Raw genomic sequence first — 27812 nt, forward strand, 5'->3', positions numbered from 1 at the left:
TACCGATTTCAACCAGAAACGCCTGTTCTACGTACAGAACGACGTCTCGCCGGGAACCGGGGCAATTTTTATCTATAACCCCAAGCAAATGTGCTTTGTGCGCGGAAAAAATGTTGTGCCCGTGATCTTCAGGAACGCTTGGGCGGCCCATTGGTGGGTGGGGCGCAACGGGATGGGTCCCGACCATTCATGTGTCACGCGTAGCATTCGTGCTCGGGGAATACTCCCAGCGCGAGTTATTTATGCATACAGATACAGATACAGATACACAGCCGCAGACGCAGACCCACTTCGAATTTCACAAATTTCAAAGCGAACGCAAATATTTGGCGAAAAAACCACTCGGCCCTTGGCAACGCCGCTCAGGTGAACAGGTGGAACAGGGGCGCGTCGAAAGTACTTTGCGGGGGGTTCCTTGGGTTAAAGGTGAAAGTACTACCTGTGGCTGCTGTGAGAGACAGCGAAATGTCAACAAAAATGCCTCCCGGACTCCGGCTTAGACGTAAGCATTTCATAATCTCCAACAGATCACGCCGTTAATGAATGACTCGGGTGACGAGCCTCCCTTTCGATTGTATTTAGTCGGTAGTTTTCCCCCCGCCAAGCTGCAGCGTGTCAGCTTTCCTCTGAAAACAAAAACAACATACAGCAAATACCAGGCCCCACATTATCAGCAGACATTTGGAAGACTTGTAAGCACCCGATGGGAGGAATTTACTTTCATTGATTGCTTGGGTTGGGTTGGTAGACCACTTCACGTGATCGTCCAGTGGCTGTTTTTGGCAAATAGAACTGTGAAACGATTTTGTCTGCCGATTACGTCAGTGCTCAGTCGTTGGTAATTATGCGCACACGTGGGCAACTGGTGGTCAAAGTCGAGAGCACGATTGGCAAGTATTTTTATACACATATAAACGTTTCGATCAGGTGCTGCTGCTGGAACTTTTTTGGGAATGTTTTATCTGCATACTGATCAGATCTTGTCTATAACATAGACTGCTCCAAAGTCCACTTGAGGATGCCCACATTTGACCTTGAACCACTTCTGAGACCATCCATTGGCACGTGATTCGCTTTTCTGCCTGTCTATCTATCTATGTATCTATCTGATGGAATCTTTGCTCTAGTACACACAGAGAAAAAAGCACTGAAATATTAATATTAACCCGAAGATTTTGAAACTTTGACTATTTTTATATTTAAAATAAATAAATTTCATTCTAAAATTCAATATTTTCATATTTAGATCAATAAATTTTCTACAAATATAATGTATACTATATATATTTTAAAGTTTTGTATATTTCGATTAAATATGAATTTTGAATACATTTAACTGAAATGTTCGTGTTTAAAATTAATAATAATTTCTTTTAAATATGCGTGTATGTATGTTCTTTTTAGTCTACCATTTGTCTCTGAGTGTACTGAGGGGCATTACCCTAGTAGTTTCCCCTAGATATAATATAAAAACCATAGGCGGCACTTTATTCATTTGTATTATTGGGGATTGATATAGAACTTCCCAATAACTGTGCAGAGCAAAATGTATTAACAACAGGTTGCCTCATTGGAATTACGAGGAATTTACCCTAGCAACATTCAACTATTCGCAATACATCGTTCCACTAATGTCAGATAAGATACATATATTGTTGGTTTCGTCATATTTACGCGAACTTCACGTGCGTTGCGCGAGACGAGACACGACCCGCGGATGGAGTGGGGAGGCGCTAAAAGTTAATAAATAATTATCTACTAATTGATTCGTCATTTCGAGTGGAAACGTCTGGTGTGTGCGCGAGCGATGCCTGAACTTTGGTTAGTAGATACGAAATGCTACGCGTAGATACGGATGGACGAGTGAAGTGCGCGGCTCGCTTTTATGGCTGCAATAAGAGTGCCACTCCCCCCAATATCCATTTCGATGGACGCTCGCGGGTCTTGAGGTTGAATGTCCAGACATAAGTGTTGCCACGCGACCTGGAAGTGAAACCAAATCCGAGATATGCATAATATAGCTGTTCCGTAGGGAAAAAGGTCACTCACCTGGTCTTGTATAGGGGGCACTCGTAGACACGCTGCAGCTCTTGTTTCTCCTGGACAATGGACTTGATGTAGATGACAGGCATGGCGCAGAGCATCTCCTTGGGATGCAGGGCCACAATAGAGTTGAGCTGACAATCCCAGCTGGCCCCATCCATATACAGGTCATGGACAAAGGCACCCTCCATAGGTGGAAGGCTGATAAAAGATTACAGATAGAGATTGGTGTAAAAAAAAGTTAAGAAGGTCCTACGTGACATCATCCTTTTGCTTCTTGGTGACATCGCAGCTGATCAGCATGCGGTCCAGTGGCAGATCGTGCTTCCTGGCACTCTCCTGCATAATGGCCGTGAGGAAGCTCTGTGGATTGAACAATCCACCCAGCCAGATGGCGCATGGAAGCTTGAAGTCGTTCAGCCAGCCGGCCAGCTCCTTGATGCGATGCAGTAGATCCGCGTACCAGCCCTGGAGGCCCAGCATGCTGGGATAGGCCAGCAGGGCCCAAGCCCCAGGCACATGGTCATAGAAGATTGCGTGATCCAGCCGCTCCATTTCCTGAGTGATGGTCAGCTCTCCCTTGAGGCCCAGCATCAGTTCGCGGAGAGATCGCTTGATCTCGCGAATGAGGGCATTCATGCGCTCACATTCCTGAAGGGCCACGACCACGAAGGGGGTCTTGCGCTCCACCCGATTGAGCAGCGCCTGCAGATTGAACTCGTCCTGCAGCTTGTCCAGAAAGTCATCGATCATGATCTTCACGAGCTCCTCCCTGGGGGCACCACAGTGGGAGCTCAGCTCCGATTCTCTGGGCTGTAGCTCGAAGATGGTGCGCAGCAGCTGCTCAGAGGCGGTGGTAAGGAAACCAATCTCCGCATTTGGGTGAAGTCCGTACAGCAGGGGGGACTCATCTGGTAGCATTTCATTGATGTAGGAGTGATAGCCCTCGAAATCGAGATTGGGCGGAGCTGGGAATCCCGGGCACAGCTCAAAGTCGCCATCGATGAGATCCTGTTGCAGAAGCTCCTCCAAGTACGTTTGACAGAGGCGCCTGTCCCAGTCGTCGGTGATGTGGCCCCCGTACATGATCTCGCCGAAAAGGTAGCGCAGATCCTCCCACGGTATGCGATTGCTACCCTCCAGATAGTTATGCAGCACATTCGACGAGATCATGAGGTCCCCGATGTTGAACGGATAGATCTTGTTCCAGCCCTGGGGCCCGAACTTTCGCCTTTCCCCGGCCACTGCATGGAAGTAGCAGAGGGCGAACAGAATGGACTTGAATTCGGCCTCTTGGGTGCAGGTTTCCAGCGCGTCCTGAGAGAAGTTATCCCAGGCCTTGTGGAGGTTGGCGGCCATCCCAGCTGGCGGCTCATTGACCACCTTCAGCGACGATTCCAAGATGCCCTGCGGTATGATGTGGTACTGCGGATCCGGGGCCGGCTCAGCGCTGATGAAGAGACGGAAATTGGACTCCCCCTGGGTCTCGGACTGCAGGACAATGCGCTCGATGAGTTTTTCCAGCGTCGGCAGCCAGTTGACCACCAGATGAATGTTCTGCAGGATGACCCACTGCTGACCGGAGGCCAGAGCCTGGTGTATGGCCTGTTCGGCCAGCAGTTCCTGGCCCTGGCCCAGCGAAATGTTAATCAGCGTCTCGGCTTCTGCGTGGAAGCCCTGCTTCTGGCCAAACCACTCCACATCCCGGATGGGATCGACACCGGGTGAGAGTATAAAGAAGGCTGGTGTCGCCGCATTCAGGTCCTTGAAGATGGCATTGAACGGCGGTGTCTGGACCTCCGCATACGATCGTCCCATGGTCTGCTCAACGAACTGGCACATGGCATAGGTCATGCGATCGGGCCGCAGGGCTCGGACAATGCACAGCTTCTGGAGCGGCGTCCGGTGCTTCCACTCGCCCGGGAACTGCTCCCGCTCGGGGGTATCGCTGCCCATGAACTTGCGCCAGCGCTTCGTGTAGTTCTCCATGTCCTTGTCGATGCCGTAGAAGTGCTCGATGAGGGTCAGCGACTTAATACCGCCCCAGGCACTGCGCCCGACAAAGTCCAGCGGCGACAGTGTGCTCGGATCGTGGGGGTATCGCAGCAGGAAGTCCGTCTCATCCTTGGAGACCTGATCGGCGGCAATCAGGATGCGCAGCGTCATGTGCGAGGTGAAGGTCAGCTTGTCCGCCTCGAAGAGACCCCTCAGCGTGTAGCGGTAGGTCTGGAGGGTGATAGAGTCGACCAGGTGCAGCACTCGCTTCTCGTAGTTCTTGCAGTCGGGCGCCAGGGCGATGGCCTGCCGGAAGACGTGCATGAAGGACTTCAGCGAGAACTTGTAGATGGGATTGATGCGGTTGAGGTCGGTGAGGACAAAGTACAGGATTGCCGCCCGCTTGGCCGCCGAACGATAGATGTTCCGCGTGTCGTCGATCTGCAGGGTCGTGAGACGAGCCTCCCGCACCTTGGCCTCGATTTCATCCACGGTGCGCTTGGTGTTCTCCAGATTCAGTACCAAGGCATGGTCATCGAGCACATTCTCGCCGGCTGAGGCGAGTCTGGCCAGGAGCTCATCCTCGAGGGCTTTTAGGGAGATTTTGAACTTGTTCTGTTGGACGGTTACCTCCGTTTTCATTTGCTCCAAGTCCGGCCGCTCAATCTTGACCACTTCCGCGAGCAGCTGCTCCTCGAGGCCATCCGGCGTCACCGTAAAGTTAATCAGGGTCGTCTGGGCCTGCATTTCCGGCTTGTAGTGCGGATTGGCCATCTTCGTGTGGAGTATGAGCCGGAAATTTGCATTAAACTCGATTTCCTTGTCGCCAATCCGCAGATATCGACCCTTTTTGATCAGCGCCCGGCTCAGCAAGGGCTCCAGCACAGTGTCCATTGACTCTTCGATTTGTTCAATGAGCACAGTATCGCCCTGCGAGATGCACTTCTCCAGGGCCTCCAGAAAGCCACGCTGCCGCAGGCGCAGCACAACCAAAGATGCTCCAAAGCGGTTCTTGATCCACTTGATGCCTTGTCTGCAAAAAGGGAGATTTTAACAATTTTCTTAATCCTTCTTATCGCACTTACAGCTGTGGATCAATCATTAGCGGCCATCGCGTCGTGTACTGCAAGATGGTGGCGTTCTCCGTGGACATTCGATCCATGGGCAGACCCTCATTGTTCCAGGTTGCTATCTGGGCATCGTCCGAGAACAGGGCCAAAGTGTCGACGCCCTCGGTGTGGGGTATCTGCGGCTGTACGGTGAGGACACTGACAGGTAAATCCCGGTTCTTGTCGAGGCGAAAGTGCCCGGCTACTTACATCGATTTTGCGAAAGTTCGGCAGCCACATCTTGTGCTGCAGCTCCTCGCGGTAACGGCGCGTGAAGCAGCCCACGTACGACAGGAACGAGGAAATTAGTAGTATATCTCCAGGCAGGGTTCCAATCTTGGCTTGTAAACTGGCAAGACAATGAACGGGGGGGAAAACGGGAAGCGGGAAGCGGAAAAGGGAAAGTCAAGTACAAAAAGAAGCAACGATGGTTGGGGGGCTGGAGGGCTGGAGGGAACGGGTCGGATTCCGTTTGATGCTAACAAATCGTATAAATTACGGGGGAGCAGGAAGCCAAAGGTTACAGGCGTCTCAGCATCCGCTGCAGCCTTTGGCACTCGGCTTCGTCTTGGGATGCATTTAAATTGAAATGAGGGGAAATTGAAAAAATAATGATGTCGGAGAGGTTGGATGTTGCAAGCTTGTTGCTGCTTGTGCCTGCCTCTGTTGCTGACAATGTCGATGATGGAAGCGGAAGCCCCTACTTTGCTCCCCCTCATCCCGCCAGAAGTGGTTGCATAAATTATCAGAAATTGCTGCATGCCAACTATTATTGAAATATTTTAGCTTATTTTATTAGAGACAAGCGAAGGATGAGCAGGATCTGAACAGAATTTAAGTCACAGACAAGAGCAAGGAGGTAGTATTATCGTATTATCGTTGCTGCGGCTTAAGTACATATTTTCAATTAGTGTTCTACTGAAAGCAAAGCCCTACACACCAGCAAGCATTTAAACTGCAACTTGAGAATGATTTATGCTCATTTATATGCGCAAAAGTGTCCTGTAAATAATGCTTTGTAATTGAATAATCTAATAATTGCACAGGCATTCCCATAGAATCCACAGTGTGGCAGATTTTTGGGGGGGTTGCCAAAGAAAATATGGTATGCAAATATTCGAATATCATTCAATTGACTGTAACCTTCGGTTATCGGCATTGATGACACTCGCTCCGATCCCTTCTGACTGCGCTCCTGAAAAACACTGAAAAGCCTTGGATGCAATATTTGTTTTTCCAAAGATATTCTATGGAATTTTTGGTTAAAATACCTGTCGGGTGACATAAGAGAATTTTCATTTAAAACACAGGTACGAGTACGAGTACGAGTATTTTCCGAAGGCAGGCAAAACAATGCCATCAGAACCTGCAGCAGCAGCAGCAGCAGCAGTATCAAAAATAACAACAATAAGTTGGCTAACAAATATTGCACATCCGACACACATATCTCCTGTGCTGGCTCTGATGGCTGTGCGTATGTGTAATGTCATTGTCAAATATGCAGAAATTTATATGCAAGTCAGAGTCAGAAAGCAGCTTACCCACACACACACTCACACACACACTACACAAGTACAGGGTACACTGCAGTTGGGGGTCAAATTATATTTCCATAAATATTTGAACAATTCTCTCGCATGTAAAGTCTTCCACTGAATGCTGCTGTCGGTGCTGCTACTGCGGACGGAGGCTATTGCTCCTTTGCCAGTGCAGCACTCAATGGGGCATTAGTTTGTATATTTAAGGCACACACACATACACACACACACATACCCACATACCTTTTGGTTTACATGCCACAAATTCATAGACCAGCAGCCAGGCGTGGAAGTTGTGAAAATTTTTCATTTTTCATAATTCAATACGTATTTTATATGCATTTACAGCATACCATACCCCATACCCCATAACCATTTCCATTCCAATTCCGCTCCCCTGCCGATTTAACTGCTGACGATGCCCGATTGTGTGGTCTTCTGGTCGTACCGGAACAGGCCCCGGCCCCGGCCCCGGCCCCTGACCACACACACGTTTGTGTTTGTGTGAATTTTGCAGTTATTTAGGTGCGAAAAATTCAACACCTCAGCCCGTTGCCAGACCCTAACCCACCATCATCATCATCCATGCCCTTTGCGGATTTCTTTTGGCTTGCACGCGCACTCAATTGAATTTCAATGAATGCACCAGAAAGCCAGTCGAGCCACACGGGGAAAAAACCCATTCAAAATTATCCAGATATTCAGGAGGTAATATAGTGTTTCATAAATATTAATTTCCTTCAAAATAGCTATAGACATTTCACACAGTAATCAGCTTATAAGCAAACTGTTGTTATCTGAATATTTGATAAGAATAATAATATTAAAAATTTATAATATGAATTTATATTAGATCAAGGTGTAGCTTATTTGTACGGATGCGATTTTGAAAGGAATTGTTTGAAGGTGGTTTGGGTTTGGGTAGTAAAATAATAGAGATGCCAATTTATTTATTTAAAACTTCGAATTCGATGTTCATTGTTCATTCATTACCATATCATAATTTCTTTCCGTGCACTTGGCCAGTCAGGCAGTCAATGGGCAGCCAAAGGCGTCGGAGTGCGTGTTGTGTGCACGGCCAGCTATTGCTATTGACATCTGAATTTGATTACGATTTTTGTGAGTGCTTATTGCATGTGCTCTGCCCTGGCTCAGATTTACGTTTACGTAATTGCGGGGTAGGGGAGTGCACAACTACTACTATTGCTTTTATGCTTTTGCATCAATGGAAATTCAGATTTTGATGAGGTTTAAAAATAGCTAAAAATCCCCCTAAAGTTGGGCATATCGTGGGCAAAACATAACCGACTTCACCGATCATTTTGCAATTAGAAAACACTTTTTAGTAAATTTTTCATGATGAGTTTTTGGAATTTCCTCAGGGAAATGCAAACTTTATTGACGTGTTCTCAAATCGCGAAGGGCTTAGCCCTGAAGTTGTGTCGCTGTTTGGCTTGAGCTCCCCCCGTTCCCCCGTGCTTTCACGCTTGTCAACTGCAATTTGATGGAATTTGGGCAACCGTTGCGCACATGGCGGGGTATCACGCCACGTCAGAGAATGTTGCGAGCAACAGATGGGATAAGTCGCGACTCGGGTTGACAATGTCTGTGCCTCCTGCCTGCTGCATGCTGCAGCGTAAATCCATTTCATTTCGCAGCACACAATTCGGAGTGTAATGGCGGATAGTTCATTGCCTCCAATGGAGTGGTGCCTGCAATCGACCGAATGAACCGGGGTCGGGGACCCTTGTAGTGCCCCAAATGAGCGCAAGTAAATAACATTTACGGCCTTTTGTTGCTGCGGTGGACCGCAAGTAAGCGAAACTCCCGTTGCCGCAGAAGCCGAAGGAGGCGGTGCAGGAGGCACACCGCGGTTCAGGCCACTACCTTCAACAGATGGCGCTGGAAGGTGGGTAGGGGACGTGGAAAGCAAAGCAATTACTGCGATTGCGGCCGCACACAGAATGTAAATTAAATTTAATAATTGATTACGCATAAATGCAACACACTCGCGGTGCCCGCGGATACGGACTCGGACACCCGCACTGGCCCTCGCACCCAGACCGACGCACTCGACACTCACCTCTGGACGGACTCGCGCCAGCGGACATTCTCGTTGGCCAGTCCGTTGACCAGACGATGGGCCAGGTCAATTGTGAATGAGGTCTTGTCCGCCTCGCGCTGGCACTTTTGCTTCTCGGCCACCGCGTGCTCGAACTCGGCCTGAATTTCCGCGAGCTTGGCCTCCAGGTTGTTAATCTTCGATTTGAGATACTGCAGGCGCTCGCGAGCCTCCAGTAGCTCCTGGTGTGAGTCCTGCAGGGCCTGCTGCTTGGGGCCGACTATCAGGAAGACCTGGTGATAGCGATACAGATTGATGACCCAGGCACACAGACCAGCAGCAGCCACTGACTTTTGCACGACTTTGTCGGGATTGAACTCGGGATCCTGCAGTGAAGTAATCACTTGGTGGTAATCGATGGAGTGTTAACAGGACTCGCGCTTACCTTGAGATACTCCTGGAGCGTTTCTATGATATTCTGGTGTATGTTGTCCTTGTTGTAGTTGAGCAGATCGTTGAGGAACTGGTCCACCCGCACCATCATCAGCTTGGCCGCCTTCCAGCTGCGATCGCGGGGTATTTTGCCATTGGTGGCCAGCAGCACCATCACAGCGGCGCACACGTTGATCACACCCTTGGGCGGGGAGCCGAAGGACTTCAGTTCGGTGAGATTGTTCTTATTGAGGGTATTGAGTGCTGCCTGGGCGGCCACCAGGGCCGGTTCCGCCTGCCGCAGATCCTCCTCGCACATCTTGGTCTTGATGGAGACATCCTCTTCGATGATGCGGACCCGCTTCTCCTCCTCCGAGGCTATGTAACGCTCCCGCTTCACCTTCTCGCTCTCGGCACTGACGATGACAATCAGCTTGTCGGCGGCCGCATTCTTACCCGCCAGCTGAACTTCTTGGATGGCCAATTGATGCTGTGTGCATGGGGGTAAAATTAGGAATAAAAACTCAAACCCAAACTCAGGAACAGATTCGGAATCGAAATCAGAACCAGAGTAAGCTGAAAAGTTTTCCCCGGCTGTTTGAAAAATAATTAAAGACCCGGCACGATGGCTCAATATTTACTTAAAGGCAACTTTTGCGCACAAATTGCGGGCGCATCCAGACAAATACAATCTCGAAACAGTATATACTATATATCCGTGTATATGTGACTATCGACAGGGCCGATAGGGCGCCCCCCACCCAGCATGCGCACGGGAAAAACTGAGCCGGCGTTTGTTTAATTGAAGCGAAAATTCAATTTAATTCAATTAGTTTAAATAACATTTGGCCGCGCTGCGCTCTATTCTCGCTCTGGCACCCCTTTTCCGACCGCCACGCCATTGCTTTTCCATTGCGTATACGCAACGTAACCGGAAACGACGCTGAAAACTCTCAAAAGAACGACAGAGAGCTCTGTGTCCAGCCTTCCGCTTCTCCGGTTACACCCATTGATGTTGCCGTGGAAAATGGACAGCAGATTTGCTGTAACAACAACAATTCAATTAAGCGCACTAATTGAATGGCCGACAACGCCTTGGCACCGGATCGGGTGGCTCCATTGTGCGGGCCAGGAAAAGCCGCCAGGAAAAGTGATGCTGATGCATAACAAAATGATCGATTCAACGAGTACCCAGTAAAAATGAATAGAACTGGCGGAAGTTCTCATCGGTTTAACTACTATAAATATTCCCGAATTGAAGTTTCCTTTCGATCTGTTTCAGCATACCCTATTCAGGATATTATTCGAGGCATAAACTCATCCGTATCGTCTGTGAGTCGGATTCGTCGCATGGCACATTCATGGTACATAGTGTACATATGTGCAACCGTGTGGCATCCATCCATTTCGTGTGCCCCTTTCCATCATTTACTCACCTTCAGGGTGTCCACCTGACGGGCACACTCCGCCAGTTTCGCCATGCCGCTCTGGAGGCGTGCAATGCGCTCGGCAAACTCCCCGTTTTTGTCCACCAACAGTTTGCGGTAGAGGAAAATGTATTCCAGAAAAGTTTTTGGGGTCGTGTAGTTGTAGCGTTTTTCATTCTGTAGATAAATTTTCGATATCTGATTCACGGTACCATGGACGTAAGCCATAAAGCAACCGATGGGCGGCACCAGCGCGGGCTGTGTGTATAAATGGACGAACAGGAGGTCAGCAAAACGGGGGACTTTAAGTGTCCGTTGTGACAGGTTTCAGTTGTAAATTGTGCACGACAGACGCATAAATAAGGGCCGGGGCCCAGACTGAATACGAACCTCCAAAATGCTGCTGATTTCGCTGAGAAACTTCTGGGATACGGACTCCAAAGCGCTCTTTGGCCACTCATGGAACCAGTCGATGGCCGTGCGACTGATGATGGCCGGAAATTTTCTGGCCCGCACACGCAGCGTCTGCCCCACGGGGGAGAAGCAGAGAACCACTTTAAGCAGCCGTCGAACCTTCTCAACAAAATATCGCCAACAGTTGTCCTTGGTGTCCAGGGTGCCGCTCTGCTTCACTTCATTCCGTATGCCATTGATGATGGTCTCCAGATGGTCATCGTTGAAGAGCTCTGGTATCTCACCGGAGGCCAGCAAATCGTTGATGAGCATCAGTATGGACTCGTCGGGTATTTGGGCATCAGAGATGAGGAACACCGAGGCCAGATTCTTGAGGCCCACCTTCATATAGAGACTGGCGATCTCCTCCCTCATATCGAGCAGTCCAAAGCCGCGCTTGATTTGAATCTGGGAGACACTCAGCGACGAGATGAAGGCAGCCAGGCGAGCGAGGGTCTGCTTTCCAGATCCGCCCACTCCAATGAGCAGGGCATTGCCCCGTGGACTTTCGAGAATGCGATTAATCCTGAAAAAAATACAGCTGAGCCATTGGGAAGTAGGGAGGAGGGTGCTCCACTTACCGGCACACGTGTATCATGGCATCTTCGAAGAGGACTAGATTCATGTAGCCCACCACCTCATTGTAGCTGGCCTGGGCCTCCAGCAGCAGTTGATAGAGCGAGTCCCAGCTCTTGAGCGGCATGTACTTCTGGTCCACCAGCGACTGGGCAAAATGGCTGTAGATCAGGGGCTCTGCAAACACAAACTCTTCGTCAAAGTCCTCAAAGTCCTTCTTGAATATGTCCCGAATCGAAGACTTGAATGACTTGATGTCATACGGATCGACCAAACGATCGTGATAGACCCGAAAAGCCTCGTGCACATAGAGCCGGATCAGTTCTGAGGGCCTGCTGCAGACGGTGCCGCCATACACGTTTGCTGTGGGCCCACCGCCCGCCGAGGCCGGCGCACCCACACTGTTCATCAGACCCTGGTAGATGCCCGTGAGGTCGCGCAAATTGAAAAGGTAATGGAACTTGACGGCCGTCGGCAGGAAGGCGTACTCCACGCGTCGGTGGAGGGCAATGCCCACACGCACCAGGAGACTGCCAATCGTGCGTATTTCTTTGCTGAAGCCCTGCGTCGGACTCTCGAGGTGACCGTTGAGAATGCTCCAGTAGATGTACTGCAGCATGTCCTCGGTCGGTTGCGACACGGAGAACACACAGAAATGGCGCTGCAGGCGTGGGTCAATGGTGAAGGAGCCAGCCGTCGGATTCATGCAGGCCGCAAACTGGCAGTGTCGAATATCCTTCAACTGCAGCCTCTGGCGATCGTACCTGTAGTGGATGGAAATGGATGAAAGTCGAGTAATCAGAGCAGCGGTGGAGGAATTATCACACACTCTTACCATTGCCTGTAGTCCATGAACTGTCGCATAATTGTGTGCGGTTGCACGGTGCCGTATTCATCCACCTCCGGCATGTTCAGGTCATTGACAAAGTAGACAAGCCGTCGCTTGGGTCCACTGGGGGCATAACAGCGGCCAGACTTCTTTTCTAGCGGACGGTCGAGCATTTTCTGGAATATCTCCGATGTGGTGTAGAAGTTGAAGTGCGTCGCCTGCACTGTGGTCAGCAGCGGTGTCGAGGAGGATGTCGTCCGGCGTACGTTCCCTCCAGTTGAGGCTCCTCCACCGCCTGCGCCTAATGGGGGATTGGACAGATGCTGATGCTGATGCTGTTGCTGCTGCTGATGACTGTCTGTGACAGCAGTCACTGCGATTTCAAGAAGCTCCTGGTCACTGGCATATTTGCTGAAGAGCTCACGGAAGATGGCGCCCTTGCCGCAGCCGGAGCTGCCAACCAGCATGCAGGCCAGATTGCGGTCGATGAGCAGCTTGAGGAAGTAGGCCAGGCGTGTGGTCTCTGCAGTTGAAATGAGCACGTTCTGTGTGCCCGGAGGCTTACTGTGCATGATTAGTTCTCCTATTTGCAAATGGGTCAAGCACGCACCTGCAATGGCATCTCGGCATCGATTTGACCATCCAGCTGCTGCTGGTCATGGGCGGCCAGCTCGGACCATGCCTGGAATTTTAGCGTTTGCACATTCAATTGATAGTCGAACACAGTGCCCTGATTGGGCAACTTCACATCCTTAAATTCCCCCGTCCACCACTTGTGGAACTCCCGATGCCAGTCGATGATAATGTCCTGCAGCAGGGCCGATCCAAAGCTCCAGACGGTGGCATACACAAATATCGTCTCCAGGGCCATCTCAGCGGACTCGTGCGAGATCTCGCCATGGTGCAGACTGTGAGGATTGACGGCAGTAGTGGCCCCATTCCCTGCTCCACCTCTGTCATCGGTGTCCAGCAGACACTCCAGCAGATGGCAGGTCATTTGAATCATGGCCATATCCGTGATGGGTGTAATGCGACGGAAGTCACGATGCCGCTGCATGAGACAGGGAAAGTACTTTTCAAACAGCGTCGTGAGGATACCACGCTCAATCATATCCACTCGCGTCTCCAGCCAGGACGAAACATAGCTGCAGGGAAAGCACACATAAATTTCAAAATTCAAAAGAGGTCCTTATACTCACGGCGACCAGCCCAGATCCTGGGGGTTGATGTACAAAATACCCGCACGGGAGACTGTGGCAGGAGTGGCTGCCTTGAGGTGTCCCACTTCGAAGAGAAGGCGCATCTCGCGCTTCAGGGAAATCCTCTCGTTGCTCGCGAGCGTCAGGATCTTGTTGTCGTCCATCAGTGTGTTGAGGCTCTCGATCCACATGGGATCAATGTCCCCGTCCAGAACGATCCATTTTGGGTTTCCTGGCGGCATATTGGCCTGCTCCCTCATTATCGAAGAGAACAGGCCATCCTTCCACTCGCGCGTCGTGGGATTGACAATCCCGAACAGCTCATCATTCGACAGAGCCTTGGGATTGAGCACATGGCAAACGGGCTTCAGTTTCTGAATGCGATAGGTCTCGCGAAGGGTCTGCCATATTTTGGTCTTGCCCGTGCCCGCATTGCCCACAATGAAAACCGAGTGGCGTACGTCCAGGAGCTCTTGCAGCTGCACCACCTTCATGAGGAATCCCTCCTCCGGCTGGAGCTTGATTTCGTTCACCGCCCGCCGTATGGTTTTCTCAAACTCAAAGACCCGTTTCCGTGGCACGTCCAGGGCAGGAAAGAGGTCGCCAATCAGGCCCATAAATATGGGCACATCCTCCGTCACAATCTTGGGTATGTTGAAGTCACGCAGCGCCCGCATCAGCACCTGATCCTCGGGCCGGCTGTGGTCATCGCGCTTGAGTGTGCCGGCCACCACGAGCACCGACTTGATGGCGCGCAGACCCCAATCGTAGTGATCCTGCTTGGACAGCAGCTCCTTGCACAGCGTGTAGAGGGTGATAAATTTGCGTGCCAGGAGACGGGCATCCTGGAAGCCCTCGGCCATTAACATAATCTCACAAATCAAAGCAAAGTCCGGCACAATCATGGCGCAAGGGCGAAACAATGTTTTCAGGTTCTCCGGCAGCTCCGTGCGGCCGGCATAGCCCGGATTCATGGTGATAAAAATTCCGACCGACGGCTCCAGCGAAATGCGCTCGCCCATAAAGATAAATTGGGTTTTATGCATCTGTAAACAGAACAGAGGCAGTGGCCGCAAAACAACCAGGAACGAGAGGTCCACAGCGGAGGACCAGAAACAGCATCACAGGAGCAGCATCCACAACAGGACGGACAAGGTGGCCCAAGGAAAAGTAATCAATGCGCAGCATGGCAAAGAAGCGGGATAGGATAGGTGGTGGGTAAAATCAATTTGCAAACGCTCCTCGTCGCCACCTCGTGGCCCAGTACCTTTATCGCGTCCTGTATGGTCTTCACCTGAACGGCCACCACGGACAGCACCTCCACGCAGATGCGATTGAACTCGTCAAAGCAGCCCCAGGCACCGGTCTGGGCCAGCCCTTTGTAAATGTTGCCACAAGATTTGTAGTCCATTTGCTCCGAGCAGTTGAAGACATAAACCATTACGCCCAGCGCGCGTCCCAGGTCCTTGGTCGTTTCCGTTTTCCCGGTGCCGGCAGGTCCAGCGGTTGCACCCGCCAGTCGCAGTCGCAAGGACTATCGTCCCGCAATTTTGGTAGATGCGGCAGCGCGGCGAGAAAGGTGGCATATGTAAATTGCAAGGGAAATTTATTTTCCACTAACGAGTTGTTTAATTTGCAGCGTGCAACGGAAGGTAAGGTGCGTTGTTAATGGATGCTTCCAGGGGCCGGTCGTCCGGTCTGTGGGGCTGTTTTAAATAGCCCCAGGATATTTGGCAATCAATTGAAAGTTATTGCTTAATTGGAAAATACTTGGTTGAGTCTCAAGGCTATATCTGACACACACAATTATGCCCATGAATGGAATCCACTTGGATTTTTTGCAGCAACAGGTAAACTTCGTCTCTCTTTTGGTCACGAATTTCGTAAACATCCTTTTGGGACTCTGTGGCAACGCCAAGAAGATGTTTATACCAAAGACTATAAAAACCTCTTCATTAATTCGACTTAAGCACGAAAGCTGTTTAAGAATTCGGTCATCCAATCCACTTAAATTTATGAAGAAATTAGACTTATGGAACAATTAGATTTATAGACGTATGATATGTATTAGACTTTGCTAACATTGATGCAGAGACAGAGATAGCAGAGATAACATCACGCCGTTCCACACCACTTTGCGACGAAGAGAGAGATAGCATGAGAGACAAAACGCAAAACTAGTTCTCATAGCCGCTTATAGACACGTCCCCCGGCTATCAGTCGAAGAACTGAGGCTCTATTTCTGACAAAATTATGTTTTCCAGCACACAAAGCCAGTCAGCCAGCAAAATTGGATCTGATAATGTCTGCCGCAGTGCTAGTCCCAGATCAACTGGAAAGCCAAGCTGACGCATATATATCTCTCGCTCTCACTGCATGCTCTTTCCATCAGGCTCTCTGTGTTTTTGCGAATAGTCAGTTATCAAAGGCTAATGTCATACGACCATAGATGTTGTTTCTCTTTGGTCGCAAAGATCTTTTTTGAACTCTGTGGCAACGCCAAGAAAATGCAAAATAAATCGGAGATCTGGCCACACTTTAAATAAACAAAAAGCCGCGTGGAAATTGTGAAATTATTAAAAATGATCGCGAAAATATTAACCTGGAAGTGCAGGATCAGTTGAGTTTTGTGTTCAAGTATATTATATATATGTCGTACTATATATTTAACAGGATAATGAACCTATGTTTTCTCTTAATATCAATGTAAACACAACTTGAGAAAATTGATTGGTAAGTCCTAAATCGAACATGAGAAAATGGCCCTATTTAAGTACAATATACGATATACTCTTCCATATACATATGTACATATTTACATAATTCATAGCCTGAGTTTAAGGGTAGACATTGCCCTTTATATTTTTAACACGTGTGTTATAAATTATGGATGGGATGGGAGTTAAAAAGATAAAATCTGATTGTGCGTACTGCGTGAAATATGCAATTGTTTGATAAAAAATGGCGGTAATTACACGCGCAAATATGTGCAAATTTATTGAATTTCCGGCAGTTTCTTTCACTCCCCTCACTCGCTTTCTCTTTGGTTGATTGTTTCTTGAATGGACTTCAGAAGCAACGGGAGACGGTCTTTCAATCATTCAAAGCCGACCATGGACTTTTCATGTGTAGCGGATTTCCGCTGCTAAACCCATTAACGCCCCCTCTCCGCCAGACGACTCGTATTTACTTCAAATCGATTTCCTAAGTGCAGAGTGAAAGTAAATACGCGACTCACCTGCGTCAGGGTGATGTAGCAGCGATCTGTGAGCGGTGTGATGACCAGTCGCGATGTGTTACCGAGGTATTCGTAGGCGTATCGGAACTCTGCATCGCAAATGTTGGCAAAGCAATCCTCGTCGCCGCCGCCCGCACTGATGGCGGTGCCTGCCCCGCCGCTGGAGCTGCCCGCCTGGTCGTCGTCCCAGCGATGGCGCAGCTGGCTCTGCCACTGGAAGGCCAGGGAGTTGTCGACCTTGGAGGATATGATCTTGCCCACAACATCCCGCGAGTGCACATCAATGGTGCAGATGGTCATGATCTTCTGGCGATCGCCCGGCGACAGTTCTCCCAGCAGCAAATTGATCAGCGCATTTAATTGGGCCATCTGTCGCTTGTGGAGCTCCTTCATGACGCCCTCGTAGCCCTCCTCCATGCAGCTGAACGATCGATTCACATCCGCCGTCCAGCTGATCTGGCTGCAGCAGAGGGCCACTTGGGCTGGCCAATCGTAGAGCCAGAGCTCGCGCGGCTTCTCCCCAAAGGCGCGCAGAGCTCTGCGGAAGAGCTCGTGGAGGGTGCTCCGCATTTGCTGGATGATGGCGCGCAGCCAGAGCTCCACACGGCCACTGCAGACGATGAAGGCGGGCTGATCCTGCTCCGCCACAAAGGGCACGTACTCATCGTTCTCCTTCGAGTGCATGCCCACGGCATGGGTGGTGTTGGTCTCGTATTGGAGCCTCAGAATCGAGTCGAATAGCTTGATGAGGTGGCGATCGATGACCTGCGGATTGTTGCCGTTGGAGAGTATGTCCAGCAGGTCGGCGGCCGAGATGAAGTAGAAGCGGGGGAAGGCCAGCCGCTTGGTCTCCAGATAATCGTTCAACGCCTTCTCGCAGATGGCCAGACGCTGCTGCAGTTGCAGCAACTGGGGCAGGACGTCCTCGTGCCGCAGCACCACCTGCATAACGACCCGCACTCCACTGACGCGTGCCAGCAGCACCGTGAAGTCGGCATCAATGCGCTCAAAGTTGGCCGCATCTGCCGGCAGTTGGGCTCTGATGTCCGCCGAGCCGATGAAGATGCACTCGAGGTAAATCCACTTGCGCTGCACCTCCAGCCAGTTGACAATCAGGGTGTCGATGCCACTGAGGACACGCTGCCAGTGGCCGAGTTTGTCGAGCAGGTACTCGATGTGCTTCGATGTGGAAATATTCTGCAGCTGCATCTGGTTGTCGTCCAGCGTCTCGATGAGCTCCTCCGACACCTTGAGCAGCTGTATGCTGGGACGTGTCTGGTGTGGCTCCAGCTCGAATTCCAGATGCGCCCACGTGGCCTTGATTTCGTCGAGCACCTTGGTCACGGTCAGCTCCTTGATGGCGCGATCCACGGTGTTCTTGATGTCCTCCTCATGATGCTGCAGCTGCAGCCTCAGCAGCTGGGCGAGGCTCGTCGACTTGTTGCATTTGTACGAGAGCTGTGCGGGTGAGTGCATAAACGGGCGAATATTTTAATTATTTCATCAGTAATTTGAGTACATTGGCAGGGCTTGCAACGCACTACAATTAGAGTACTCATATCTCTGTTTGGCATTAACAAGCCTATAATTGCTGTATATAATTGTTGGAGATGCATTTCGAAACCAAACATAATATATGCGTTATAATTACGCATATTTTGACTGCTCTCCGACCGACTTAATTAACTAGAACACAACAACAGAGGCAGCAGCAGCATCCCAGACTGCATTCCTGTGTCGGCCCGAGGCTAAGGATCGAATCTACCACTCCCTTGCTAAGCCTGTTGTAAGTTCTGTTCAGAGCTCGGTCCAATGGCTGTTTGGTAATTAAATAATGCATCTAATCCGTAGAAATGCCAGCAGTTTGGCATATGCTTTGATAACTGAATGTTCATTCGGGCGTCTGTTAAGGTTAAGGATTAGTATTTTGATTTGGATATACACTTACAAGCTCCTCCATTCGGTGCTGTCCACTTAGCTGCTCACAAGTCGAGGAGAAGACCGGGAAGACGAAAGAGATTTGATTGGAGTTTAGCTAGTGATTCATTTCAATTATTCGTCTTGATTTGAATTGACTGAGCTGCCTCTAAGCCGATGATGCATACATATGTATATATGTATATCCTTGAGTAAACTCTTTCCCCCGTGCAACCGAATTTGTTTGCGCTGCTTTATCCCACTGTTGGCTTACAAATCGAGTGGCACCGATGATGTCTATGTCGGCTCCACAACATGGTTAACGCTGCGTCATTCGATGTGACAAGTTGCTCGCCTGCAGCAGCTCCTGCTCCAGCTCCAGCTCCAGCTCCTCCTGTCATCCTCCTGCCGTTTGGCGTTTGCCAACACATCACCTGCTAATGTGTTTGCCCAATGTGCGCCATTGTGCAGCCGCTGCTGCTGCTGCTGCTGGCCGCGCACCGACACACACAAAGAGAGACATCAGCCGGCAGTCAGGCAGTCGGGGCAGATTGCAAGCTCCATTCCTCCATTGTTGGGTCGCTCAATCATTTGGAAAGACACACACACACACACACACAACGTACACCGCATAGATTCCCATACCTCGCCCCACCATTGATGTCGGTCCATTATGCTTACCTTTGTCAGTTGCATCAGCTCCAGCCAATGGCGTTCCGTAATTGCTGGATTCTGCAGTTCGGTAATGGCCCGCAGGGAGGCCACCAGCTCCCGGAGGACACCCACAATGTAGACATAGGGCGCCCAGTCGCGTATACATTTGTCGAGGGTGCGCAAATCGCGCGTGAATTTCTTGCACTCGTGCTCCATATCGTCCGTGTCGATGAGCAGCCAAGGTGTCGCATGCCAATCAACAATGCACGACTCGATGACACGAACAAAGTCCCACAATTGCTGAGAGGGGGAATCAAAACAGAGGATATTTAGGAGCATGTACTCGTATGTATGACTCAATCACCGCGATGAAGCCGCGTGTTTAATTTCCTATCTTCCAGATGGCGATACCTTTACTCGCCTGAGTTCCACTTCGCATAGCTGCAGGGTGGTCGTATCGGGTGCCGCAATGTCGAGGAGTCGCGCCCAACGCGTGTAGAGACGCTGCTGTCTGCCGAAGCGATGGAGACGCACGTAGACCTCGTCGCAGGCATCGTACACCTGCGGACAGGGCACTCGAAAGAACTGCAAGGAATTCAGAATCAGATATTGTTAAACGCAGGACAGACAGACAGCCCACCGGCATGCGTTGGAACTGCCTGGCATAGTGCTGCAAGTGGCACGTGTGCAGGCCAATGAGCGAGGCGACTCTTTGCTGCTGGTGGAAGCGTGTGTCCTGCAGCGCCTCCTGCTTGACGCTGCTGCACTGCTTCAGCTGTTGCCACTGCTGCGGCAGTTGTTCGATGCTGCGCAGCAGCTGTGATTCGTACTCCACATTGTAGGTCTTGAGCAGGGCCATGATGTCCTTCAGCGGCTTGAAAACAGTATCCGCGTACGGCTCGCGCTGACGTATCTCCGCCATGATGGCCAGAACACGAAGCAGCGCCTTAAAGTCCTGGCGTGCAATATGCAGCTGCAACGTCTCATGGCCGCGCGCAATGAAGGCATTCAGCTCCTGCAAATGGAGGAAGTTTTAGCTATATTCAAGGCCCCTTTTAGGTGCGACTTACCTTGAGGGTGCCCTGGACATAGCGGAGGAGCCACTGCTTGCAGAGATGCGACCACTTGCAGGCCAGATTCAGCAGACCGTACTTGAGGGGCTTCAGATCCAGGGCCAGCCAGCCATTGATGCACTCCCGATTCTCCATCTGGTCAATCGCCTCGTGCACCTCGCTGTACTGCTCGATCTGTGGGGGCAAGAACGGTGGGTGCTCCAGGGCGTTGACAACTTCATTTGACTGGCCCCCCCAATCCTAATTTATTTGCTAATTTTCCACATATGTGTGCGCACAATGCGGCCCAACACTAAGCCCCGGATGCTGTATAGTATACGGTGTTTTGTATATATTGTTGGTAGTGGCGTGGGTTTATTAAGCGCACCAGCTGCCCCAGAGGCAGCTCAATGGCTAGTCATAAATAAAATGCCGGTCAGTGATTTTTCGTGCTCTATTCTTGGGCTAGGGTATCGTTGAATATATGACCTACTGCGACACGCAACTGAATTCCACGAACGAAGACGGGCGTGTGTTCTACGGGGGTATTTTTGTCTACAGGAATATCTTGAATTAACTCAAATTTTGCTAGGTTTTTCAAGATCTTTACTCAACATAAAAATTAAAACAAAACAAATAGGAAGCCCTGTTCGGTAAATACTTACTAAAATGGACCTGTGCTAGTGATGGTACTTGTCATTGGTGTGAAAAATCTACCAAAATCTCACGAATTCTTGAATTTTCCCATAAGAAATCCACTTAATTCCCGAATGATTCACTGAATTAAAGCCTGAAGCCTGTCGGAAACATTCGTATATCCTCCATAAGATATCCCCCTTCCACTCCAGCTAATATCCCTCCTAAGGATTACTTCCATTTAGAGACGTTAAGGGTAAACGTGTTTGGCATTAATTTTTGAAAGGGAAATTAAATGAAATGTTGAGAGCATTAGGCCATTCGGACTTCGTTCTTGCGCTACTGGCGGTTTTTCTTGCCGGGGCAACTTCTCTCTCATTTTATTGGGGCAACACCCAATTTCACACGCCTTGCCTTCCATGTCCACGTCCATGTCCATGCACTTTGACCATGATTTGTTGTTCTTCTGCCTGTTCTGTTGTGCTGCCCCCTTCCCCTTCATGATGTGGCATGAATGCACGAGTGTGTGTGGTGCGCCTTTTGTGTTATTTATTGGATGCTTTTCGGGGCGTTTGATAATTGTTTAAAGAAAATATTACGCATACGTCGGCGATTTGCCTGCTGTTGCTGCTGGAGGATCCGGGCATAAGTCAGCGACGGACGCCATGTGGCGGCCCAAGCATCTCTTTTTGGTGCTTATTCCAGCACAGATTTTGGCTCTGGCCCGGCCGCACACAACACATTTGACCCTAAATGGTCAGCATTTATCAAGCGTTATTGGTCTCAGGGGCTACACAACGTAAATTGTGTGGTTGCCAATCGAGCGACCCACTCGGTCTCTAGCGTCCGTCTGTTCGTCTGTTCGTCTGTCTTTCTGGCCCTCTTCTTCGACTCTAGCTCTTACCAATATATGTTTTTCCTTCCGCTGCGGAGCGGAATCTTGTGTGTCTCTTGGCATTTTGTCCCTCGGATATTTTGGCATTATTGGGGATTTGGCTTACCTCTTTTTTGAATGTCTCCATGATGGCATAGCCGCCGCCGCTGACATGCTGTGTCTGCTCTTTGGCCGCCACCATGCACGCAGCCAACACATCGCCGCTCTGCTGGGTCCAGAGGAATGCATAGGCGTTGAATTTGGCAGCATAAGTCAATGCGGCTCGAACCGTATCATCCAGAGCATCGCGTATGGCTTTTTCCAGCATCTCCAAGTCATCCAAGCCTGCCTCTGCGGGGGACACTGAGAGGGAACGTTGACGTTGAAAATGTGAAAAGCATGCAAGGGGGAGGGGAGGTGTGTAATACCACGGCATTCCATTTTTTGGCTATAAGCCTTGGCTGCCTGCAGCAGGTTAAACTGCACGGTCTGGTGCTTGTCCTTCTCCTCGACCTCCTCCATTGTCTTCGGATCATCATCATCATTCTCATCGTTATCATCTTCATCATCCTCTGACAGGGCATTGTCAGGCACAATTCTTGGCATGCAGTCGCATGTCTGTTTTATATCGAGCAACAGCTGCTCGACAATTTGTTGAAAATTATTTTCCACACTTGCATTAAAGGCTGGCGAAAAGCGTATTTCCGTTTCCGTCAGTTCCAATTTCACCTCGAAGAGTGGAGCATCGTTGACTGTTGTTGTCGTTGCTGTTGTTGTTGCTATTGCTGTTGTTGTAGCGGTTGTTGCGGTTGCTGTCGCTTGTGGCACTGTGATTTGCTGTAGAACTAACCTTGCCACACTCGCTGTGCAAGTCGCAGTCGGAGACGGAGTTGGAGTCGCTGAAGTGGCCCCTGGCTCCGCCACAGACAACGGAGGAGTCCTCGCTGTTGCTGTTGCTGTCATTTCTTTGTACAAATACTCTAAACTGAATTACACGGCGTATGAGTAATGCGAAAATTAAATTTAGTCTTCAGTTTGTTCATGGCACCTCTGCCACCCTCTGCTTGACTGGCGTCTGCATGCAATCACGAAAAGTGCCGTTAAGTGAAACATGCAATTGACGCATGAATGCTTTTTGTTGTTGCTGTTGCTGTTGCATGTAGCATGTTGCATGTTGGTGTGGTTGCTGCTGCTGCTTTCTCTGCAAAGGTGTCTTTTCGTATTTGCGGTTTTTTTTGGGTTTTTGGGTGGAGTGCAATTTTGTGCTCATTTACTTGATTAGTTTTGATGAGACATAAAAGGAGCTGCTGCTGGCAGCGTGTCGGAAATTAATAAATTTGTTGCCTGCTTAGCTATTGGCTGGTGCAAGTGGAAGGGCTTTAAAATGGATGGATGGTAGTGATTTCGGGGGTATATGTATTGTTATTTGTAAAACCTGATTCTCATGGCCTGTCGCACTTCGCGGACAATCAACTGATCAACGCTGGCCAAATATTTGTTATACTGCCGTCGCTGCTCTTCGGGGAATTCCCTAACAAACTGGATACACAGAGAAACAGAGAGACAAACATCCTGCATCTAGTATACGACTCTTAAAGTGACTCACTCACCTCCTGGACACTCAGATCTCTTGAGTACAGCTGAAACTCTTGCGATTCGTAGTTGAAAAACAAACAAAAGTTGGCTATCAAGAGGCGATTGAGCAACATTTTGGTCTCATCGCATTGCAGCAGCCGCAGACGCACACGCTCCTGCTGGTGGCGTAAATCCAGCAGATTTCTGCCATAGAGACTTCGCTGATGCAGCGGCTCTCGACTCCAGCGCCGCATGCTGGCCAGGATGGCATCCAGATTGTCATGCGATTGCTGGAGACGGGCGAACAGGTCACGACTCTGCTCAAAAATGCTGGCTATAAGCGGCTCATCTGAGAGGAGAGAATGGCCGGCTGGAATGTTAAGGTTCCTCCCACAGAAAAGTACTCACCGTAGCAGCGCCAAGTCAACTGGTCGCAGGCCACTGCCACCTGCTCATCGATGGCCGCCAGCTCGTTGCGTATCAGCTGCAGCTCGGCGGCGGCACACTCTCCCGTCCGGATCCCATTGTAGAACTCCCCGATCTTTATGAGGCGGATGCGTCGCTCCCAATAGGCATCCCGCTGGGCGTACAGCGACAGCAGCTCCTTCGGCAGCTGAAAGAGATCGCCGGACAGGCAACCAGTGGCCTGCAGGGCCGACAAATACTTTGTCTCCTTCAAGAGGGTAAACAGAGCCACAGAGAAATTCAGATGCAGCTGTCGGTCATCTAGCGATTGGGCGATGACTGCTTCATCCAGTCCTTTCAGAATGAGCTTGTCGATGCCCCCCTGCCAAGTGGTCCAGATCTTCATTTGCAGATTGCTGAGCTTGGTGGTCAGAATGTTGCGACGGGAGAGCAGAGAGTCCCACTTGAGCGGCATCCTCTGCAGCTCTGATTTCTCCAACAGCCTGGACAAAGGGGATATTAGGTGGATATCTTATTTAGTGGCCCGGAATACCTACAATTTCTCTATGAGCTGATTCAGCTCCTTGGCCCCCAGCTCATTGCAGCAGTTGATGTGCTGCTCCAGCCACATCATGGCCCCCGCAATGGGGGGGAAATTAAAGGGCATTGGAAGGGCAGCCAGGCCACGAATCTCGTAGCCGAGCAGCACCTCGGCCACACTCCCCTCCAGCTGCTGCAGCTCCGAGTCGTAGATGGCCAGAATGTGGGGCAGAATCCGCACCAGTTCCGGCTGCACGGCACTGCGCTGCAGCAGGCAGCCGAACATCAGCGACAGCTTTAGCAGGTGCATCCAACTGTGGCACTGCTCGAAGGCCTGCAGCAGGACGGTGGCCAACTTCTGCTCCAGCAGTTGCATGCGTTCAAAGAAGAGCGCCTGTTCGCGCTTGAAGCACTTCCATTTGCTGGCTGCCGGGGCCGTCAGATCGATGTCCACGTTGCTCCATTGCTCGAAGAGCACTTTGAACTCGTTGAATATCTTTATGGCGATGGCGCAGAGAGGGAAATTGTTAAATGACTCTGCCACTTGGCGGTGCTCGGTAATTGAAGAGTGTTGTCTTACCTCTCGGATGCGCTCGGTGAGCATTTTGCCACGCAATCCGCCAATTTCGAGTTTCTCCAGTTGCTGAAACTGAACCGCTGCCTCGAACACCTGCCGCAACTCCGACAACTGGGCCAAGAAGCCATCGAGTGTTTGGCCAAACACATCCTCGTTGCAGAAGCGCCACAACTGCTGCAAATCGTCGGGCGGTGGCGAGTGGGTGGTGGCACCGGCTCCAGGGAGGGCTGGCAACAGAACCTGGCTGCTGGCATACCTCTCCTTGTACTGCAGCATGCGTTGCCTGGGAAATGGGGAAAAGCTAACGAAAACTTCAGACAGATGCCGGAGGGTTCTCACTTGAAAAACTCCAAAACATTGCTGGTGCGATTGATACGCAACAGGCCCTCGTCGGCATCGCCCTGGAAGAGCAGTGGGAACTCCAGGTCCTCGGCGGCCCGATGCACCAGCATGTTGCATATGCATCGCAGCAGCACACTCATCCTTTGGGTGCTCCGATAGTAGCGTGCATTGCTCCACACCAGGTGCACCACATGAACGAGCGGGGCAATCAGCTCGTGGCCATTGCTGAACTGCACCGAGTTGAAGGCGGCTGTCTGCCGGAGAAGGGGCTGCAGCCACAGCGAGACATCCTGGGCCTCCACCCAGGCGGCGACCAGCTGCCGAAATGCCTTGGCATACGGCTGATGGTAGACGGACTCGATGCGCTCCAGGATCTGGCCGAGAGTCTTGTGTGTGGCCTCGCGTAGCTGCTCGTAGATGTTCTGCAAATTGAGTTTGCGGTTCGTCCAGAAGCCAATCTCCTGGGCAGGCATCGACACCACCGTGATGTGCTTGGCCTGCGACTGGGCGGCCATGCCGATGGCCTGGCACTCGGAACGCTCAATGACAATGTCATGCATTTGGGTGGTCCAATTGATGAACATCTCCTCCAGCAGATTCCGAAACTTTGGCTCCAGGGCGGGTAGCAAGTCCCTGCAAAGGCAATGGGGTTGGGAATGGGACATTGCTTTTATTTGGAATCCCATTAAATGCCCAACTTTTTGGCCAAATGGGGGAAACTTTTTTAATGAGAAAAAAACATTATATTGACCCAATTGAAAACAAATTTGCACTTGGATTGCAGCAACCCCTTGGTTTGCTTTTAGTTAGCAAAACCTGGTTCTATCATTCTCTTTATATGCAATTTTTAATATAAATTTGATCTCAATCAATTTGATTTTATTGTTTATTTTCTGTTCAGTTTCTGTGCTGTGTTCTCTGGCTCTTGGGCCTGGCTGCTGGTTATTGAGTTTTTAGTAATTCAAGTATTTGCTTGGGCCTAATTGATTGGCCTTTCAAGTGAATGGAAAACTGCCTCTTGATATATATATCGCTGCCAACGAGCCACTTCGCATCGCGCTAGAGATGGCACAAAGCTTGAGAGAACATTCACTAAAATGCAAGTTAAAATTCCTGGAAATTCCATTATCGTCCAGTGCCCTGATTGGCCATGGTACGAGGTTTTTCTTAAATAATTGTAATTTAATTAAAAGCCTTTTGCAACTGAGGAAAAACCATTAGGCTTTCGTTGGTAATCAAAGTACGAGTACTGTGTACTGCCACCACGTCTTCATCTCTGTGTGTGGCCAAAGGGGTAAATACTCTTGAAAACTCTTGGAAAATTGCTAACCAAATAAATTTGCAGCAATTCATGCGAAAAGTTGGTCCAATGAAATTCAATTTAATAAGCCTTCTCTCTCTCTCTCTTTGTCTCTCCTCTATAAACAATAAAACATCGCTGTAGGGGCGACATTTCCAAGACTTGGACTCCGAATCGTAGTCGAAGATGGAGATGAAGATGGGACAAAGACAATGGCCATTGAATGGGCTCTGAACTTACCCTTGGTTCACGTGGGCAAACACTTCCTCGACGATTGTTGGCGAAACTAATAACGATAAAATTGTGCGATTGTTGGTTTTCCCCTTAATCTGTGGGGGATAACAATAAAGTATATATGTATTGGTATTTGTTGGTATGTATTTGTGTGTATCGCCCTATAGACACATGAAAAGTTTTGCCAATTAAGCGAAATACTTTCAAGACAATGGCCGGGCATGGATTGGAGTGGAGTGGAGTCGAGTCTAGTCCCCCCCCTCGAAGACTACTTGCCCCACTACACTCAATTAGATTAATTTGATGAGATAACACATCTGTGGCAGCTGGGCAACGATACCCTCTTGCCTCCCCCACTTTGAACACTTTCTACACTTTCTGCACGCACCTCTGTGAGTGTGTTCCGGACTTCCTTTATGCGCGCCTGCAGATCCTTCCACACAATCAGCGGCCACTCGGTCTGGGCCCTCTCAAGAAGCGGCTGCACCACCTCATCGAACAGCAGCGACATTGTCTCGATTTTGCTGTGCACCGGAAAGTCCCCGTAGAGCACGCTGGATGGGAAATTAGCCGCTGTTAGCGGTGCACCCGTACTGCTGCGGCGTATAAAGTAGGCACACTTGCCACGTGGCACACCGTCCAGCGTGGTGAAGCTCGAGGAGGCTGGCGGTAGGGGTATTAGGAGAGCGCCGGGTGTGACGGCCACCACCGCAGACACAGCTGCCGTTGCCGTGGCCATGGCATCGTCTTCCAGCGGCCCCAAGGCGGAGGAGGAGGATGTGGCGGCGCCGCGCGAACTCTGATG

At 50.2% G+C, this 27812-nt stretch overlaps 1 protein-coding gene across 1 annotated transcript; it reads right to left on the bottom strand.

The window, feature by feature from the left end:
• Window positions 1-1288: 1288 nt before the first annotated feature.
• LOC108156532 (dynein beta chain, ciliary) lies at window positions 1289-27751 on the bottom strand. The gene is made up of 29 exons (XM_033388916.1): window positions 27396-27751; window positions 27014-27102; window positions 25471-26106; window positions 25135-25414; window positions 24572-25050; window positions 24018-24517; window positions 23645-23958; window positions 23470-23573; window positions 22466-23019; window positions 22162-22379; window positions 20543-20719; window positions 20113-20487; window positions 19884-20057; window positions 19500-19772; window positions 16902-18359; window positions 14931-15197; window positions 13664-14709; window positions 13075-13609; window positions 12471-13009; window positions 11641-12399; window positions 10997-11585; window positions 10616-10864; window positions 9193-9669; window positions 8769-9133; window positions 5358-5496; window positions 5124-5290; window positions 2300-5071; window positions 2050-2244; window positions 1289-1983 (listed from the first exon to the last, which is right to left on the bottom strand). The coding sequence occupies exons 1-29, from the start codon at window positions 27744-27746 to the stop codon at window positions 1884-1886; spliced, it is 14181 nt and encodes a 4726-aa protein (XP_033244807.1). The 5' UTR covers window positions 27747-27751; the 3' UTR covers window positions 1289-1883.
• Window positions 27752-27812: the final 61 nt, after the last annotated feature.

This window comes from Drosophila miranda, chromosome 2, assembly GCF_003369915.1.
Source record: "Drosophila miranda strain MSH22 chromosome 2, D.miranda_PacBio2.1, whole genome shotgun sequence".
NCBI classification, from domain to species: Eukaryota; Metazoa; Arthropoda; class Insecta; order Diptera; family Drosophilidae; genus Drosophila; species Drosophila miranda.